The sequence below is a fragment of the Coregonus clupeaformis genome, chromosome 1, assembly GCF_020615455.1.
Source record: "Coregonus clupeaformis isolate EN_2021a chromosome 1, ASM2061545v1, whole genome shotgun sequence".
In the NCBI taxonomy this organism is placed as follows: Eukaryota; Metazoa; Chordata; class Actinopteri; order Salmoniformes; family Salmonidae; genus Coregonus; species Coregonus clupeaformis.
In genome coordinates this window covers 67,609,608-67,629,731 of record NC_059192.1, presented here as the reverse complement: position 1 = coordinate 67,629,731, position 20,124 = coordinate 67,609,608, and the positions used below count along the sequence as shown (strand labels likewise).

General features: G+C 44.5%; 1 protein-coding gene across 4 annotated transcripts in view; it reads left to right on the top strand.

Annotated features, from left to right (window-relative positions):
• si:ch211-180a12.2 overlaps positions 1-20,124 on the top strand; it is a 74,531-nt gene that overhangs the window by 39,084 nt on the left and 15,323 nt on the right. Inside the window, exons 6-12 of one of the 4 annotated variants that reach the window (XM_041884709.2) lie at positions 7,801-7,962; positions 9,168-9,401; positions 12,894-12,944; positions 13,092-13,346; positions 17,851-18,198; positions 18,452-18,730; positions 18,919-19,188. In XM_041884709.2, the coding sequence (XP_041740643.2) occupies positions 7,801-7,962; positions 9,168-9,401; positions 12,894-12,944; positions 13,092-13,346; positions 17,851-18,198; positions 18,452-18,730; positions 18,919-19,188 (1,599 nt within the window). Of the gene's footprint in view, positions 1-7,800; positions 7,963-9,065; positions 9,402-12,893; positions 12,945-13,091; positions 13,347-17,850; positions 18,199-18,451; positions 18,731-18,918; positions 19,189-20,124 lie in introns of all 4 variants that reach the window. The other 3 variants (XM_041884703.2, XM_041884720.2, XM_041884714.2) reach the window with 3 other exon arrangements.

The following is a 20,124-nucleotide window of genomic DNA, read 5'->3' as shown; positions in this document are numbered from 1 at the left end:
CCTAGGGTTAGAGGCAGATGCTTGGAATTTAGAGTGGTAGAAAGTGGCTTTAGCAGCAGAAACAGATGAAGAAAATGTAGAGAGGAGGGAGTGAAAAGATGCCAGGTCCGCAGGGAGTCTAGTTTTCCTCCATTTCCGCTCGGCTGCCCGGGGCCCTGTTCTGTGAGCTCGCAGTGAGTCATCAAGCCACAGAGCAGGAGGGGAGGACCGAGCCGGCCGGGAGGATAGGGGACATAGAGAGTCAAAGGATGCAGAAAGGGAGGAGAGGAGGGTTGAGGAGGCAGAATCAGGAGATTGGATGGAGAAGGATTGAGCAGAGGGAAGAGATGATAGGATGGAAGAGGAGAGAGTAGCGGGAGAGAGAGAGAGAGCGAAGGTTGCGACGGCGCATTACCATCTGAGTAGGGGCAGAGTGAGTAGTGTTGGAGGAGAGCGAGAGAGAAAAGGATACAAAGTAGTGGTCGGAGACATGGAGGGGAGTTGCAGTGAGATTAGTAGAAGAACAGCATCTAGTAAAGATGAGGTCAAGCGTATTGCCTGCCTTGTGAGTAGGGGGGGACGGTGAGAGGGTGAGGTCAAAAGAGGAGAGGAGTGGAAAGAAGGAGGCAGAGAGAAATGAGTCAAAGGTAGACGTAGGGAGGTTGAAGTCACCCAGAACTGTGAGGGGTGAGCCATCCTCAGGAAAGGAACTTATCAAGGCGTCAAGCTCATTGATGAACTCTCCAAGGGAACCTGGAGGGCGATAAATGACAAGGATGTTAAGCTTGAATGGGCTAGTGACTGTGACAGCATGGAATTGAAATGAGGAGATAGACAGATGGGTCAGGGGAAAAAGAGAGAATGTCCACTTGGGAGAGATGAGGATTCCTGTGCCACCACCCCGCTGACCAGATGCTCTCGGGGTATGCGAGAACACATGGTCAGACGAGGAGAGAGCAGTAGGAGTAGCAGTGTTTTCAGTGGTAATCCATGTTTCCGTCAGCGCCAAGAAGACTGGAGGGTAGCATAGGCTGAGATGAACTCAAATCAAATCAAATCAAATTTTATTGGTCACATGCGCCGAATACAACAAGTGCAGACATTACAGTGAAATGCTTACTTACAGCCCTTAACCAACAGTGCGTTTATTTTAAACAAAAAAAGTAAGAATAAAACAACAACAAAAAAAAAGTGTTGAGAAAAACAAAGAGCAGAAGTAAAATAAAGTGACAGTAGGGAGGCTATATACAGGGGGTAACGGTGCAGAGTCAATGTGCGGGGGCACCGGCTAGTTGAGGTAGTTGAGGTAATATGTACATGTGGGTAGAGTTAAAGTGACTATGCATAAATACTTAACAGAGTAGCAGCAGCGTAAAAAGGATGGGGTGGGGGGACAGTGCAAATAGTCCGGGTAGCCATGATTAGCTGTTCAGGAGTCTTATGGCTTGTGGGTAGAAGCTGTTGAGAAGTCTTTTGGACCTAGACTTGGCACTCCGGTACCGCTTGCCGTGCGGTAGCAGAGAGAACAGTCTATGACTAGTTGCTGCCTTGTCTATGACTAGTTGCTGCCTTGTTGGCAGCAGAACGGCAGTTCCAGAGGCTGCCTGAGACCTGGAACTCCACGTGGGTGGTGCGTGCAGGGACCACCAGGTTAGAGAGGCAGCAGCCACGTCAAATAGTCAAATATAATACATCAAATAGATGTATTATAATTGTTTTAATGTTAGATGTTCCAAAGGCACGAATCAGCGGCTTCTATGATGATTGTGGACTACGGGAAAGGAGGACCGAGCACGCCCCCATTCTCATCGATGGGGCTATCATGGTCCAAACACACCAAGACAGTCGTGAAGAGGGCACGACATAGCCTATTCCCCCTCAGGAGACTGAAAATATTTGGAATGGGTCCTCAGATCCTCAAAAAGTTATACAGCTGCACCATCGAGAGCATCCTGACTGGTTGCATCACTGCCTGGAATGGCAACTGCTCGGCCTCCGACCGCAAGACACTACAGAGGGTAGTGCGTACGGCCCAGTACATCACTGGGGCCAAGCTTCCTGCCATCCAGGACCTCTATACCAGGCGGTGTTTACCATACGGCAAGCGAAACCGGAGCGCCAAGTCTAGGCTTCTTAACAGCTTCTACCCCCAAGCCATAAGACTACTGAACAGCTAATCAATTGGCCACCCGGACTATTTGCATTATCCCCCCCACCCACCCCCTCTTTTACGCTGCTGCTACTCTCTGTTTATTATCTACATAGTCACTTTTACTCTACCTACATGTACATATTACCTCAATTACCTTGACTAATGTCACGCCCTGGCTCCGGGGACTCTAGTATGTTGAGCCAGGGTGTGAGTTTTCATGTGTTTATGTTCTAGTTGTTGTAGATCTATGTTGGCCAGGGTGGCTCCCAATCAGAGACGGCTGTAGCTCGTTGTCTCTGATTGGGAGTCATACTTAGGTAGCCGTTAGGCATTCATTATTTGTGGTTTCTTGTTCTTATTTGGTTTGTGTTCAACCGTAGACATCACGTTATCGTCTGTTGTTTTGATCGTGTGATCATTTATATAATAAATATGTTCACCTTCAACGCTGCGCATTGGTCCTCCTCCTTAGACGATCGTGACAGAAGAAACCACCAGAACTGGACCAAGCAGCCTAGTGAGGAGCAGAGTGGGTGGACTTGGGAACAGTGGAGGAAGAGCTTCGACTGGGTCAAGCCGAATCAGGAGCTGAATGGCGGAGATTGGAAGCAGAAGAGCGAGAGTTGGGCGAGAATTATAGAGGCCTGGCCCACGGGGAAGAGAGACTCCCAGAAAATGTTTAGGGGGGGGCTCACGACGTCGGACCAGCAGGAGGCCGCGATAGAGCGGCCCAGCGGGTTGCCAGAGGAGGCCGCCAGGTTACGGGGGCCACTGGTCGAAGAGGGGATGGAGGATGTAGAGGCACGGCGAGAGGTACTGGCGTGTGTTGCCAGTCCGGTCCGGCCTGTTCCTGTTCCCCACGTGGGGCCAGTGGTGTGTGTTCCCAGTACGGTCCGGCCTGTTCCTGCCACTCGCACCAAGTCAGTGGTGCGCTTCGTCAGCCCGGCACGGCCCGTTCCTGCTCCCCGCACCAAGTCGGTGGGGCGCTTCGTCAGCCCAGCTCGGCCCGTTCCTGCTCCCCGCACCAAGTCAGTGGTGCGCTTCGTCAGCCCGGTCCGGCTCGTTCCTGCTCCCCGCACCAAGTCAGTGGTGCGCTTCGTCAGCCCGGTCCGGCCCGCTCCTGCTCCCCGCACCAAGTCAGTGGTGCGCGTCGCCAGCCCAGTCCGGCCCATTCCTGCTCCCCGCACCAAGTCAGTGGTGCGTTTCGTCAGCCCTGTCCGGCCCGTTCCTGCTCCCCGCACCAAGTCAGTGGTGCGCGTCGCCAGCCCGGCACGGTCCCGTTCCTGCTCCCCGCACCAAGTCAGTGGTGCGCCGTCAGCCCGGTCCGGCCCGCTCCTGCTCCCTGCACCAAGTCAGTGGTGCGTTCGTCAGCCCGGCTCGGCCCGCTCCTGCTCCCCCACACCAAGCCAGTGGTGTGCGTCCGTCAGTCCGGCACGGCCCGTGCCCTGTTCCACCGTTAGGCGGGTCGGCACCGGTCAGGTGCTGCGTCACGCCGGAGCTAGAGCAATCCGCTCCACCAGTGTTCAGTTCAGCTCTGGTCAGCAGGGCCAGACCGGACCAGGGGTACTTTGGGGGGTTAGAGAAGGAGTGGGGGTCATGTCCGGAGCCGGATCCGCCGCCGAGGCGGAGTGCCCAATCGGTCCCTCCCCTGTTGTATTTGGTTGGCGCGGTCGGAGTCCGCGCCTTTAGGGGGGGGTACTGTCACGCCCTGGCTCCGGGGACTCTAGTATGTTGAGCCAGGGTGTGAGTTTTCATGTGTTTATGTTCTAGTTGTTGTAGATCTATGTTGGCCAGGGTGGCTCCCAATCAGAGACGGCTGTAGCTCGTTGTCTCTGATTGGGAGTCATACTTAGGTAGCCGTTAGGCATTCATTATTTGTGGTTTCTTGTTCTTATTTGGTTTGTGTTCAACCGTAGACATCACGTTATCGTCTGTTGTTTTGATCGTGTGATCATTTATATAATAAATATGTTCACCTTCAACGCTGCGCATTGGTCCTCCTCCACAACTAACCTGTGCACCCGCACATTGACTCTGTACAGGTACCCTCTGTATATAGCCTCGATACTGTTATTTTACTGCTGCTCTTTAATTATTTGTTGTTTCTTTTTCTTTTTTCTTTTCTTTTTTACTCATCTACTTTTTACTTAACACTTATTTTTCTTAAAACTGCATTGTTGGTTAAGGGCTTGTAAGTAAGCATTTCACTGTAAGGTCTACACCTGTTGTATTCGGTGCATGTGACAAATAAAATTTGATTTGATTTTGATTTGATTTGATTCTATGCGTGGAGGCCTGGAGAAGCTAAATGTGTTCATGTTAATTAACGGTCAATTACCCTGAACAAGACAAAGGAGATGATTGTGGACTACAGGAAAAAAAAGAGGACTGAGCACGCCCCCATTCTCATCGACGGGGCTGTAGTGGAACAGGTTGAGAGCTTCAAGTTCCTTGGTGTCCACATCACCAACGAACTATCATGGTCCAAACACACCAAGACAGTCGTGAAGAGGGCACGACAAAGCCTATTCCCCCTCGGGAGACTAAAAAGATTTGGCATGGGTCCTCAGATCTTCAAAAAATTCTACAGCTGCACCCTCGAGAGCATCCTGACTGGTTGCATCACCGCCTGGTATGGCAACTGCTTGGCCTCCGACCGCAAGGCACTACAGAGGGTAGTGCGTACGGCCCAGTACATCACTGGGGCAAAGCTTCCTGCCATCCAGGACCTCTATACCAGGCGGTGTCAGAGGAAGGCCCTCAAAATTGTCAAAGACTCCAGCCACCCTAGTCATAGACTGTTCTCTCTGCTACCGCACGGCAAGCGGTACCGGAGTGCCAAGTCTAGGTCCAAAAGACTTCTCAACAGCTTCTACCCCCAAGCCATGAGACTCCTGAACAGCTAATCATGGCTACCCGGACTATTTGCACTGCCCCCCCACCCCATCCTTTTTACGCTGCTGCTACTCTGTTAAGTATTTATGCATAGTCACTTTAACTCTACCCACATGTACATATTACCTCAACTACCTCAACTAGCCGGTGCCCCCGCACATTGACTCTGCAACGGTACCCCCCTGTATATATAGCCTCCCTACTGTTATTACACATTGACTCTGTACCGGTACCCCCCTGTATATATAGCCTCCCTACTGTTATTACACATTGACTCTGCACCGGTACCCCCCTGTATATATAGCCTCCCTACTGTTATTACACATTTTGTTGTTGTTTTATTTTTACTTTTTTTGTTAATAATAAATGCACTGGTAGTTAAGGGCTGTAAGTAAGCATTTCACTGTAATGTCTGCACCTGTTGTATTCGGCGCATGTGACCAATACAATTTGATTTGATTTGATTTGAAACTGGCAGACTTTTGCATGACAATAACCGGCTGACAAAATGTCATGTACCCCACAGCCCTAATCCCGGTTGCTTAGGGATATATTGTTCTATCAATTTTAAAGACTTAATTTAAACTATGTTGTGTGGCTTCTACATATAATCACAGTTTTGACGGTACAAAACGGAGCTACTATCTCCCCATGTGTCCTATCGGTACAATAGATGTGTAGAACATCTAAAGACCTGCATCACTAAAAGGACGTATTTCTGTGTTTTTGGAGACTTTATTCATGTTTTTCCATACTACACAACGAGGATGAGGAAGTGATTTGCTGTTTGGGGTAAGTTTCTCCAAAAGTGAAATCACAAAAAGTTATCTGGACCCATTTATAACATTGAATTTGCATAAAAAAATTGATTTGGTTGTAAAAAAGAAAACTTCTCCTTTAACACTAGAACCACCATAGGTCAACACCCACTGACGTTTGAGTTTGTAAAAAAAATTATAGCCCTCCCAAAAAAAGCAATGTCCTGCTCCTTCCCTGACTTTTCCTAAATGTTTGTACTTTACATTGCTCATTTGTCCGAATTTTGAAATCACAAACAGAAAAGTATTTAGAGCCTTTTTACCTGTTTTTTTCACACCTATTCCCTGCCAAGACAATGTGCTGTAGGACTTTGGTACTCAGCCAGGCGCTAATGTGTCTCTCTCTCCTCACTGAATGAATGACAAATGGATGAATGGGTGATAATTGTGCACATTACTTCACAATTGAATTTAAATTAGGCCTAACTGAATGATAAGGAGGGTGAAGAGGTTGATTTAGTTTAGAAAGTGTAATGATGAGTTTGTGTTATGCATATTTATCATCGTTTGCGCTCATGTTAATAATTTGACTGCGTGCCTTGCGTGTTGATACCATTCTCTTTTACGTTTTACTTTGTAAAAATAAGCTGTTACGGGACTGTTTTATTTACTATAACGCTATTACTAATCACATTTATTGTAAGGGAAACTAAAACATGCTATGTGTTTTTTTTGTATTTTTGCTTCATGCTACGTAGTTTTTTTGTTTTCTAATGTTACCTAAGACCTTTATAAACACAAGCATATATTAAATGTATTTATTAGACTGTTAGAATATTGATGCGTCATTGACTGGAAGTGCCCAGGACCACTGGAAGCAAAATTGCCCCATAACATCAAAGATCCACCACCTGATTTTACAGTAGGTATGGGGTACTTTTTCTGCATATGCATCTTTCTTTTGAAGCAAAACCCAGCACTGGTGTGAATGGCCAAAGAGCTATATTACCATGCCATCCAACAAATCTAAATGCCTGGAATTTGCTAAACGGCATTGGCACTTGGATTGGAACCGGTGCTATGGTCAGATTACATGAAAATAGAGCTATTTGGCCACGCAAAGTATAGTGGTGGGTTTTGCGTCGAAGGAAAGATGCATATGCAGAAAAAGTACCCCATACCTACTGTAACATCAGGTGGTGGATCTTTGATGTTATGGGGCTATTTTGCGTCACCGGTCTTGGGGCCCTTGTTAATGTCAACAGCATCATGAACCTTACCCAGTACCAGGACATTTTAGCCAAAAACCTGGTTACCTCTGCCAGGAAGCTAAAACATGGCCTCAAGTGGATCTTCCAGCAAGACAATAACCCCAAGCACACATCAAAATCCACAAAGAAATGGTTAATTAACCACAAAATCTAAATTTTGCAATGGCCATTTCAATCTCTGGACTTGAAGCCCATTGAAAACCTGTAGTTTGAATTGAAGAGGGCAGTCCATACGCGCAGACAAAGGATATCAAGGATCTGGAAAGATTATGTATGGAGGAATGGTCTATGATCCCTCCCAATGTGTTCTCCAATCTCATAAAACATTTTAGAAAAGGGTGAAGTATTGAAAGGTATTGAAAACAGGGATGCCAATAATTTTGACACCTATCTTTTTGAGATTACTTGTTAAACAAAATCTCTTTCTCTGAGTACTTGTATTAGTAAAAAATAATATCATGTTTTCATTTTTTTAGCATACAATATAGCTCAGTATTTGTATTATTTATTCATTTTTTTGCTCATCTCAAGGGTGTCAATAATTACAGGCCTCTCTCATCTTTTTAAGTGGGAGAACTTGCACAATTGGTGGCTGACTAAATACTTTTTTTCCCCACTGTATATAATTGCACTTTTATTATGAAGTTTTGTAACACCACTAGTCTCAGAAAATTGTGTTCATATCACCACTGACGTCTCTCTCCCTCTCCTCTCTCTCTGTCCCTCTCCCTTGTTCCCTCCCCAGAGAAGCAGAAGTCTCTAAACGTATCGGGGATCATTCTGCCTCCCCGGGTCATTGTGGGTCAGAAGGGCAGGGTGACTGTTAGTGTGGAGGGGAGGAGGGTGGACAGGGTCCAGATTACCTGGTTCCTCAATGACACCCCCATCTCAGACACCTCACACACAGGTAGAGCCAAACCACAATATGTCACATAACATATTATAAGCTTTATTCTAAGACATTTTCGAGGCCCAGAAATGATTATAATAGGTTATAAAGCATTATACTATTATAAAGCATTATAGCATTATATACACTCTACAGCATATGTACTTGGACAGTGAAGTTTTAAAAAATGTTGTGGCTCTATACTCCAGTGTATTTTAAGTAGTCAAAAGTTTAGCATTTGGTCCCATACTCCTTGCACGCAATGACTGCATCAAGCTTGTGACTCTTAGAAAGAACATTTCTCCTTATTTATCCTTCAGTTAGTATTGGACAAAATGTAAACCAAAACACAACCAAAACAAACTGCAAATGCATCCAACTAGTTTGTAGAGTCACAAGCTTGATGTAGTCATTGCGTACAAGGAATATGGTACCAACCACAAAAAGTTTGACTATTTTAATACACTCTAAGTGAATTTGTCCAAATACTTATGAATTCTTCAATGCATAAAATAAGTGCTTTCATTTCAAAATGGTAAAACAGATATATATGAAAATGTATTCAAATAAAAGGTGACATTCTGTACTGTTGCCTCATATGAAACATTTGATTTCAAATCCGAAATGCTAGAGTATAGAGCCAAATTGAAAATGTTAGCTTCACTGTCCAAATGCATATTGTGTTAAGTGTATATACACGTAGAGCCAGACCACAATATGTCTCTTTCGGTAACACTTTAATTACAGCCTACAGGTATAAAGCGTTATTATACAGTTAGATGGCATTGTAAGACATGTCATAAGCATGTATTATCCCCTTATTATGTTTTATTATAATCTCATAATGATCCTGACTGAATAACTGACAGAATTTTTACAGAATCTTCAGCCAGTTTAAAATGTCCTACATAGACAGTAGGCACTATAAAGAATCAGACAAGTTATCAAGTATTATACAAGTAATTATACAAGGACATTTAATTCACTAAAATGTTACCTTCACTTTGTTTTGTAATTTATTTTGCATTTTGCCTTTGTGCAGCACATAAGTAACTTGCTGCCTTTTGTCTTTTTCATGTCATAATTCTACTAACAAATACTGTCCTACATCAAATGACCAGAATCCCGTCCCTCATTCAAAGCGTACGCTAACAACACTAACTTTCTCCGTAACCAACTAAGCACCATGTTTCTACCCTATGGTCTCACTCTCAACTCCCCAGTGTCAGAGAAGGGTCCCCTGCTGCCCTCTGGTAGCAACATGGGCTATTACAAGCTGCACACACAGGGCCCGCTGCACTCGACGGGGGACAGCAGCAAGCAGCGACTGCTGTCCTCGCTCTCCTTCATCCCCCAGATCTGTATCCACAAGGGGGCGGTGTTCAAGTGCCAGGTGTCTTATGTGGGGAAAGACAAGGTGGTGGTGGAGAGGGTGTCGGACAAGTTCACCATATTAGGTAAGGGACAGCTTTCGCACCAGGGTTGAAGTCAATTTCGCTTCAATTCAGGAAATTTGATTGAATTAAAATGGAATTGAACCCAAAACTGTCTCTCTTACAGAAACACTCTCTTACTTTTCCTCTTCCTTCTGTCTCAGGGTACAGTGCCTTCAGAAAGTATTCATACCCCCTGACTTATTCCACATTTTGTTGTGTTACAGCCTGAATTAAAAATGGATTAAATAAAATAAAAATGTCACCCATCTACACACAATACCCCATACCCCGGACGCTTATAAGAAATCCCGCTATGCCCTCTGACGAACCATCAAACAGGCAAAGAGTCAGTACAGGACTAAGATTGAATCGTACTACACCGGCTCTGACGGTCGTCGGATGTGGCAGGGCTTGAAAACTATTACAGACTACAAAGGGAAGCACAGCCGCGAGCTGCCCAGTGACACAAGACTTCCAGACGAGCTAAACCACTTCTATGCTCGCTTCGAGGCAAGCAACACTGAAGCATGCATGAGAGCACCAGCTGTTCCGGATGACTATGTGATCACGCTCTCCGTAGCCAATGTGAGTAAGACTTTTAAGCAGGTCAACATTCACAAGGCCGCAGGGCCAGACGGATTACCAGGACGTGTACTTCGAGCATGTGCTGACCAACTGGCAAGTGTCTTCACTGACATTTTCAACATGTCACTGACTGAGTCTGTAATACCAACATGTTTCAAGCAGACCACCATAGTCCCCGTGCCCAAGGACACTAAGATAACCTGCCTAAATGACTACCGACCCGTAGCACTGACGTCTGTAGCCATGGCTCACATCAACACCATTATTACAGAAACCCACTCCAATTTGCATACCGCCCCAACAGATCCATAGATGATGCAATCTCTATTGCACTCCACACCGCCCTTTCCCACCTGGACAAGAGGAACACCTACGTGAGAATGCTATTCATTGACTACAGCTCAGCATTCAACACCATAGTGCCCTCAAAGCTAAGCTAAGGATCCTGGGACTAAACACCTCCCTCTGCAACTGGATCCTGGACTTCCTGACGGGCCGCCCACAGGTGGTAAGGGTAGTTAACAACACATTTGCAACACTGATCCTCAACACGGGGGCCCCTCAGGGGTGCGTGCTCAGTCCCCTCCTGTACTCCCTGTTCACCCAAGACTGCATGGCCAGGCACGATTCCAACACCATCATTAAGTTTGCCGACGACACAACAGTGGTATGCCTGATCACCGAGAACGATGAGACAGCCTATAGGGAGGAGGTCAGAGACCTGGCCGTGTGGTGCCAGGACAACAACCTCTATCTCAACGTGACCAAGACAAAGGAGATGATTGTGGACTACAGGAAAGAAAAGAGGACTGAGCACGCGCCCATTCTCATCGACGGGGCTGTAGTGGAACAGGTTGAGAGCTTCAAGTTCCTTGGTGTCCACATCACCAATGAACTATCATGGTCCAAACACACCAAGACAGTCGTGAAGAGGGCACGACAAAGCCTATTCCCCCTCAGGAGACTAAAAAGATTTGGAATGGGTCCTCAGATCCTCAAACATTTCTACAGCTGCACCATCGAGAGCATCCTGACTGGTTGCATCACCGTCTGGTATGGCAACTGCTCGGCCTCCGACCGCAAGGCACTACATAGGGTAGTGCGTACGGCCCAGTACATCACTGGGGCCAAGCTTCCTGCCATCCAGGACCTCTATACCAGGCGGTGTCAGAGGAAGGCCCTCAAAATTGTCAAAGACTCCAGCCACCCTAGTCATAGACTGTTCTCTCTGCTACCGCACGGCAAGTGGTACCGGAGTGCCAAGTCTAGGTCCAAAAGACTTCTCAACAGCTTCTACCCCCAAGCCATAAGACTCCTGAACAGCTAATCATGGCTACCCAAACTATTTGCACTGCCCCCCCACCCCCACGCCATCTTTTTACGCTGCTGCTACTCTGTTAATTATTTATGCATAGTCACTTTAACTCTACCCACATGTACATATTACCTCAACTACCTCAACTAGCCGGTGCCCCCGCACATTGACTCTGCACCAGTACCCCCCTGTATATATAGCCTCCCTACTGTTATTTTATTTTACTTCTGCTCCTTTTTTCTCAACACTTTTTTGTTGTTGTTTTATTTTACTTTTTTTATTAAAAAATAAATGCATTGTTGGTTAAGGGCTGTAAGTAAGCATTTCACTGTAATGTCTACACCTGTTGTATTCGGCGCATGTGGCCATTACAGTTTGGTTTGATTTGATTTGAATGACAAAGTGAAAACATGTTTTTATAAATTTTTCAAAAGTCTTGAAAATGAAATATAGAAATATCTCATTTACATGTTTAAATCAACTTTGGCAGTGATTACAGCTGTGAGTCTTTCTGGGTAAGTCTCTAAGAGCTTTCCATACCCGGATTGTACAATATTTGCATATTATTATTTTTTTAATTCTTCAAGCGCTCTCAAGTTGGTTGCTGATCATTGCTAGAAAGCCATTTTCAAATCTTGCCATAGATTCTCAAGCCGATTTAAGTCAAAACTGTAACTAAGCCACTCAGGAACATTCAATGTCGTCTTGGTAAGCAACTGCAGTGTATATTTGGCCTTGTGTTTTAGGTTATTGTCCTGCTGAATGGTGAATTTGTCTCCCAGTGTCTGTTGGAAAGCACACTGAACCAGGTTTTCCTCTAGGATTTTGCCTGTGCTTAGCTCTATTCCATTTCTTTTAACCCCCCCCAAAAAAAAACAACAACTAGTCTTTGTCGATGATAAGCATACCCATAACATGATGCAGCCACCACCATGCTTGTAAATATGAAGAGTGGTACTCAGTGATGTGTTGTGTTGGATTTGCCCCAAATTAATGCTTTGTATTCAGGACATAAAGTTAATTTCTTTGCCACATGTTTTTGCAGTTTTACTTTAGTGCCTTATTGCAAATAGGATGCATGTTTTGGAATATTTGTATTCTGTGCAGGCTTCCTTCTTTTCACTCTGTCATTTAGGTTGGTATTGTGGAGTAACTACAATGGTGTTGATCCATCCTCAGTTTTCTCCTATCACAGCCATTAAACTGTAACTGTTTTAAAGTCACCATTGATCTCCCTGATCTTTGTGGTTGAATCTGTCTTTGAAATTCACTGCTCGACTGAGGGATCTTACAGATAATTGTATGTGTGGGGTACAGAGATGAGGTAGCCATTCAAACATCATGTTAAACACTATTATTGCACAGAGCGAGTCCATGCAACTTACTATGTGACTTGTTAAGCACATTTGTACTCCTGAACTTATTTATGCTTTCAAATTTTTTTCTATAAACATCATTCCACTTTGACATTATGGGGTATTGTGTGTAGGCCAGAGACATCCATTTTCTATTCAGGTGGAAAAAGTCAAGGGGTGTAAATACTTTCTGGAGTCACTGTATCTGTAATAATTGTATTCAAATTACTTGTCCTGTCCTCTCTTACTTTTCTTCAGCTCCCCCTGAGGTCTCAGAGATTCAGCTCACAGAGGCAGGTGTTGACTCCGGTAAGATGAACTCAAGTTCATTTAAATACAGTACAAAAAACAGTACATTGCATATCAGGATTGGAGTCAATTCCATTGTGCCGCACTGTTACCAACTGAACCACACAAGACTATATGCTGCATGTCTCTTTCCCCTCTTTCCTCCAGGTGTGGTCACCCTGACCACCCAGGCCTCGCGCTTCCATCCAGACATTATCACCTTCCGTTGGTTCTGCCAGGGGGGTGAACTGAGCCCCGTGGCCTCCCAGGCCCTGTCTGCCCCACGGCCCGACACCCAGGGCTTCTTCTCAGCCATGAGCCAGTGCAAGCTGCCCCGCGCCGAGCTGGAGCACGGCGGCACCAAGGTGTGGGTGAGCGTCCATCACATTGCCCTCAAGCTCCCCGTCACCCGCGAGACCCGAGGTGAGAGGAGGGTGGTGTTTGTGATGGTTAAAGGGGTATTATTTGTTACCTTACCTTAAATATAAATTTTAGTTTATGGAAAGGGAGAGACCGCAATTCAAGCTTTGGTTTTGTTTACCTAAGAGTCCACAGACTGCTTTTAGGCTAAGGAAACAAGTACATAATTTCATAATTTGGGTGAACTACCCCTTTAAGGGAGGAGGGGAAGGAGTAATGATATATTTTGTGTGTTTTTCCTCAGAAGTTGTATAAATGTAACATAAAAGAAGTCTGAGGAATGACCAATGTTCCCTCTAAAAACGCGCGCACGTGCGCAGTAGCCCCGAGACTGCTGCGCAGCTCCACGGGACTGCCACCCAGAAATAGGCCTATCAGCCCACAGAGAGAAGCACGAGATTGAAATTCACTCAACTTTCTAAATCAGTGGTCACCAACCGGTCGATCACGATCGACTGGTCGATCTCCAAGGCATTCCTAGTCGATCGCCAAGCATTTCTGTAAAAAACCCAACGATAAAGCCTTGTGTTCCTATTTTATTTTCTTTGTCTCGGGCTGTTGGCGGTAGGTGCACCCGATTCAGCTGCCCTGCGCACGGGTAGGCGAACTGTTGCCATTTTGAACCATTTCATTTGTCTGAAGGTACAAACTCTGACTTCCCCGCGGGCCCAGAGAGCAAATCAAGTGCACTATAGGCCTACCTCTGACCAGTCGGATGGCTCAGATGACCGTGTCTGCAGTAACATATCAGGCATAAAAGAAAGCTACAGCAAAGTTGATACTGTGAGATTTCAAAACATTTAAAACCATGATTGAGAGAGACTGTCAACAAACACAGCAAAGAGATGCTGTTTTTATGAGTGAGTTAATGTTTAAGTTCTTACTCTGCACTGTCAGCACTTTGTATTCAACACTTTTATAAGCCATAAAATGCGCGTTCTTCCTATTTCCTCTCAGCGCTACAACAAGCACTGCATCAGTAACATGCTGACCACACCGCTCACGTTACGTGCGCGAGCGTTGCAAATAACTGTACACATACATGTTACTCAATCATTTCATCCAATCTGCGTAGCCAGGCACTAAAATATAACATGCTGACTAGACTGGGCGCGCGCGTGCATCCGCTTGCACATGTTGATTTTGTCCAGCCACACCAAATGCAATCAGGACAAGCAGGTTGAAATATCAAAACGAACTCTGAACCAAGTCGAAATGCATGAAACATTCATGGCAATTTAACTAGCAAGCTTGCTGTTGCTAGCTAATTTGTCCTATTGGGTTGTTCTATTTTAGCGCCTGGCTACACAGACGCTCGTTGACGCACGCGAGCAGTTTGGATTAAATGATTGAATAACATGTATGTGTACATTTATTTTGCAACGCTCGTGCACGTAACGCGAGCGGTGTGGTCAGTTACATGCTGACCAGACCACTCGTGTTATGTGCGCTCGCGTTGCAAAATAAATGTACACACATTATTCAATCATTTAATCCAAACTGCTTGCGTGCATCAACGAGCGTCTGCGTAGCCAGGCGCTAAAATAGAACTTGGTTCTATTTTTGAAACTTGACGCGCTGCAAGTCCCGCCTCTCCCATCTTCTCATTGGTTTTTAGGCGCATATACCCACGTGGGTGATTGAAAGCTGAACTGAGGTCTACACTCGAGTCCAGTTGGTGGTGGTAATGCACCTTAAAGTTGGTTGCCAACCGCCAAAGTCCAAAGAAGAAGAAGAAGACTGAAGGTGGAGATTACTAGAAACTAACTAGGTTTACCCTATTATCTGTGGATTAATTGTCGGAGTAGAGGACCTTGTGCATTTCAGGTAAAATAACAACCCAAAATGTATTTCCCATTACAAATTAGCTAGCAACAGCAAGCTAGCTAGCTAAATTGCCATTAATGTTTCATGCGTTTAGACCTGTCCCCAAATTAATATAGTTTGTTTTGATATTTCAACCTGTGTGTCCTGATCACCTCTGGTATGGATGGACAAAATCAACACGTCTAGTCAGCATGTAATGAATGAGTAGGAAAGTGTATCTATAGGCTTGCGTTGTTGTTATTATTAGCGGCTTAGGTCTTTTTTAATATCGAGGAATAGTTCACTTTCTCTTTTCATAGGAGTAACAACATGAATTTGAGCATGAGGCAGAAATAATGCGGTGCGACTCGAGTTTCGCCATCAGCTGGAAGATGCTGTCCCTTTTTGGTCAGTGTCAGTGGAGGAAAAGGAGAGCAGAGGGATGTTGAGAGGTGGACCCTCATTCTGCTAATCTCTCCCTCCGCTGAGACTGACCATCAGATGCAGGCACCATCAACCCAGTAAAATATTAAAATATATGCTACTGAGCCGTGCTTCACAAGTAATACAACAACGGATCTATTACCGGTGTGATCATATACAGTGCTTTCAGAAAGGATGGCGAATCCATGACTTTTTCCACATTATGTTACGTTACAGCCTTATTCTAAAATGGATAAAAAATGTACAAATCCTCATCAGTCTACACACAATACCTCATAATAAAATCAGATTTTTATAAATGTAAAAAAAAAAAATGAAAATACTTTATTTACATAAGTATTCAGACCCTTTGCTGTGAGAGTCGAAATTGAGCTCAGGTGCATCCTGTTTCCATTGATAATCCTTGAGATGTTTCTACAACTTGATTGGAATCCACCTGTGGTAAACTCAATTGATTGGACATTATTTGGAAAGGCACACACCTGTCTATATAAGGTCTTACAGTTGACAGTGCATGTCAGAGCAAAAACCAAGCTATGAGGTCGAAGGAATTGTCCGTAGAGCTCCGAGACAGGATTGTGTCGAGGCACAGATCTGGGGAAGGGTACCAAAAAATTTCTGCAGCATTGAAGGTCCCCAAGAACACAGTGGCCTCCATCATTCTTAAATGGAAGACGTTTGGAACCACCAAGAATCTTCCTAGAGCTGGCCACCTGGCCAAACCGAACAATCAGGGGAGAAGGGCCTTGGTCAGTGAGGTGGCCAAGAACCCGATGGTCACTCTTACAGAGCTCCAGAGTTCCTCTGTGGAGATGGGAGAACCTTCCAGAAGGACAAACATCTCTGCAGCACTCCACCAATCAGGCCTTTATGGTAGAGTGGGCAGACGGAAACCACTGCTCAGTAAAAGGCACATGACAGCCCGCAATAACATCTGCTAACCATGTGTATGTGACCAATACATTTTATTTTGATTTACAGTACTGTTTTTAATTGGTTGATGTTGCATAGGCTTACGTTTTTTGAGTCATGTAAAAAAGAGCTGTAGATCTTGGCTTTCATTTTGACTCAAAGTGATCTTGATTCAGAAAAGGTTGGTGACCACTGTTCTAGAGTTTTCCCTGTCAACACTATCAACATTTCCCTTTACTGTGGCAATTGTGATCGAATCAATGCAATATTAGCCACTTTCAATGCAACATACCGAAACAAAACGAACTATGCAAGAGATTTTGTTGTAGGCAGAATGCATCGGAGTAGGATTCTATTGCATTGACACTCACTACTCACCCCAGACTCTACACAGACCGGTGCGGCATAAACAATCAGAGCTGCAGTAGGCCTATATGCAAATAGACCATTGCCATATATGGATCTGTGCCATTTACTTTGAACTTGACTGTGTTTACAGCATGAGCGGTCATGAGTAGATTGCGCTTGTTTTGAAATCAAAGCGAGAGCTGCATGTAGCCACATGTGCACATTTTGTTTATATCCTTTGCTAGTTAGTGAGTGTATAGCCCAGTTATAGATCATTTGTAGTCAGCAATAGGGGAGTGATTGCTTCCTACAAGAGCACAAAACGTGTACATTTCTAGACATCTTTGAAAAGCAAGTAAGGTAAAGAGCTTTTTTTTGTCTTAAAGGTGCACTGTTGTTTTTTGAGACGGTCTTGAATGAGCTAAGTAGCCAATAGGCAGAGGGTAGCATAATTTGTCTGATTCTCTGTAATAATGGTATGGGAATAGTAATGTATTTTATTTAGAAAAGTGGTTTCTTACATCAAAGAACACAACAACATTTTCAGACACCTCCTTGTCTGAAGGACAAGTGGATAAACAGGTTAATGTCAAGCCCTGCATGTTTTTTTGTCAAATGTCTCATGGAATGTAGGTCTAAATTCAACACCACACATTGGCTGCTACTGTAGGCTGAATGATAGAACAGCTATTTCCATGTTAAAATGTTATGGGATGCATTTTCTCCATTGTTTTTTATGGTAGGCCACACTGGTAAGCTTACATTATGATCAAATAGCCACAGTAGCCTACATGGCCACTGTTAAAACTGAAACTTAAAGCGGTACAGCCTCAGTGTTCACAGTAAATATGCGCTGGAAGTTGCAAAGAATTTTCACAACGTTCAAGTTTGCACTCAGCAGACCTGAAATTTGCTCAGTGCGGAAAATGTTTTGAGGGAACATTGGTCATGACTAAATGTATTCCACTCATCTTCTATTACATCTTGTTCCTCGCAGGTTTCATAAAGAGGCCCAACGTGTCTGAGATTATCAGCTCCGCCTCCTTCCCTAGTCAACATTTGACATTGGGCTGTGACATGACTGGGTTTTACCCTCCAGACATCTCGGTTACCTGGCTCCGTCTGAGGGAGGGAGAGGTGGATGACCGAGAGGAAGAGGTGATAGAAGGAGGAGAAATCTGGGGCCCCATGCTGAGTGGTCCCAGTACCTACCGTGCCAATGCGACTCTGAGGAAGGGGGAAATAAAGGAGGAGAAGAAGGAGAGAGCAGGAGGGGTGGTGTGCCGAGTGGAGCACTGTTCGCTGGAGGAGCCCATCGAGAGACGGTGGAGAAACGTTAATATCGGTACCCGTTTCTCTCTAGTCTACATTCATGTCATTTGTCAGTGTTAGTATAGACTTCATTTAAATGTTGTTTAGCAGTACGCCAACCGTTTTAAGACTGTAACTGGTCGCATACACTTTCTTATGGGTTATGAATAACCTATCGAACAGTATAAAAATAAAGTATATGTTACATTCAAGGAATTCTATCTACCATACATTTTCAAAATACTTTGACCTTTAATCCTCCCTCTTTCTCTCTCTCTTTTTTCCAGCTGCTCCCTCCATCCCCTCCTCTCTTACTGTCCGTTGGACCAGCGAGGGTGTTGGGGTTTTCTCTCTCCTGTTGACGGGAGGCCACCCAAAAGCTAAGGTGCTTTGGGCAGCTGGGGGCACCACCCTCATACCGCTGGTGTCCAACGAGACAGGCGGGAAGGGAGAGGACGGACAGAGAGAGCTTAGGAGCGTGTGTGTATTGGAGAGATCCACTCGCAGGCTCAGTCAGACAGACGGAAATGGTCAGATGGACAGTCGGAAAAACGGACACACACTTAGTGGGTGTTTATTAACACTACTGAAACAGTACCTGTCCATGTTAGAACTGGATTGTGTTCATTAAGCATCAAACGGAAGAAAAAGGACTGAAAAGGATTTGCCTAATAATAAACGCTAATTTTACATTGACAATTTATCCAGTAAAGTGAATGAATAAATATCTCTTTATATCTCTTAATGTTTGTAGAAACAAAAGCCGCAGTCACGGACCCCGACGCGGAAGGAATAGAGTACATCGACGAAAGAGACGGAGAGAACAACAACGTGGAAAGAAAGGTGACGCAGATGGAGGTGGAGGACGAGAGTGGGGAAGAGGGAGAAGAAGGAATGGAAACGTTGCACATAAACAGGGTGAACGTGAGAAAGGGGCCTAGAGGGGACGAGAGAGCACGACTGAGAGTGAGCGTGGAGATCACCCACCCGGCCCTCAAGCTGCCTGTGCACCGAACATGGACAGGTACTGTATTACACTGCTTATCCTATAAATCATTTGACAGCATATAACATTGCTATATGCTGTCAAAGTAACAGCATATATGAACTAGATGTTAACTTTACAAGTAAAGTTGTTGGGCTTGCTTTAGCTCTTTAAAAGTATTTTTGTGGTAATGGAAGAAGTTTAAAAAGTTTTACTTTACTATTTAAAGCAAAGCAGTTACATATAGTCAAAGTTACATTTAGTAAAATAATTGGTCTTATTATTTTGATAGACTACTATATCAACCTTATTACATTTACATTTCAGTCATTTAGCAGACGCTCTTATCCAGAGTGACTTACAGTTAGTGAGTGCATACATTTTCATACTGGCCCCCCGTGGGAAACGAACCCACAACCCTGGCGTTGCAAGCGCCATGCTCTACCAACTGAGCTACAGAGTACCTGTAGATTGTGGGGCAGATAGATCGCAAAAATGGCTAAACTACAGTTGTTGCGTGTGAAAACTGATACAAGAAAGATACAGAACAAAGCGATCTTCTGTCAGAAGATGGGAATAAAAGGCAGGATCATGTGGACAACACTCTAAGGAAAGCAAAGCAACTCTGAATCATTCATGCTGTGGGTTTCAGATAAACAAAGTTTGATTTTAGTTGAATGATGATTTAATGATTAGAACGTTTTAGGCTATTATTTGGGAGAGAAATATGATGGTGCATCCAGTGATGACAGCTCTTTAAAAGTATTTTTGTGGTAGTTGAAGAACTATGTAGAATAGGTTTGTATGTAGCCCTACTGATAGCTATGAATCCCATGAAAGTGGATGGAGGACAAAAAGAAGGACAAAAAGCTTAATTTTTAAAAGTATATTTAAAAAAATTAAATTAAATTTGCTTTAGCTCTTTAAAAGTATTTTTGTGGCAATGGAAGAAGTAAAAAAAAGTTTACTTTACTA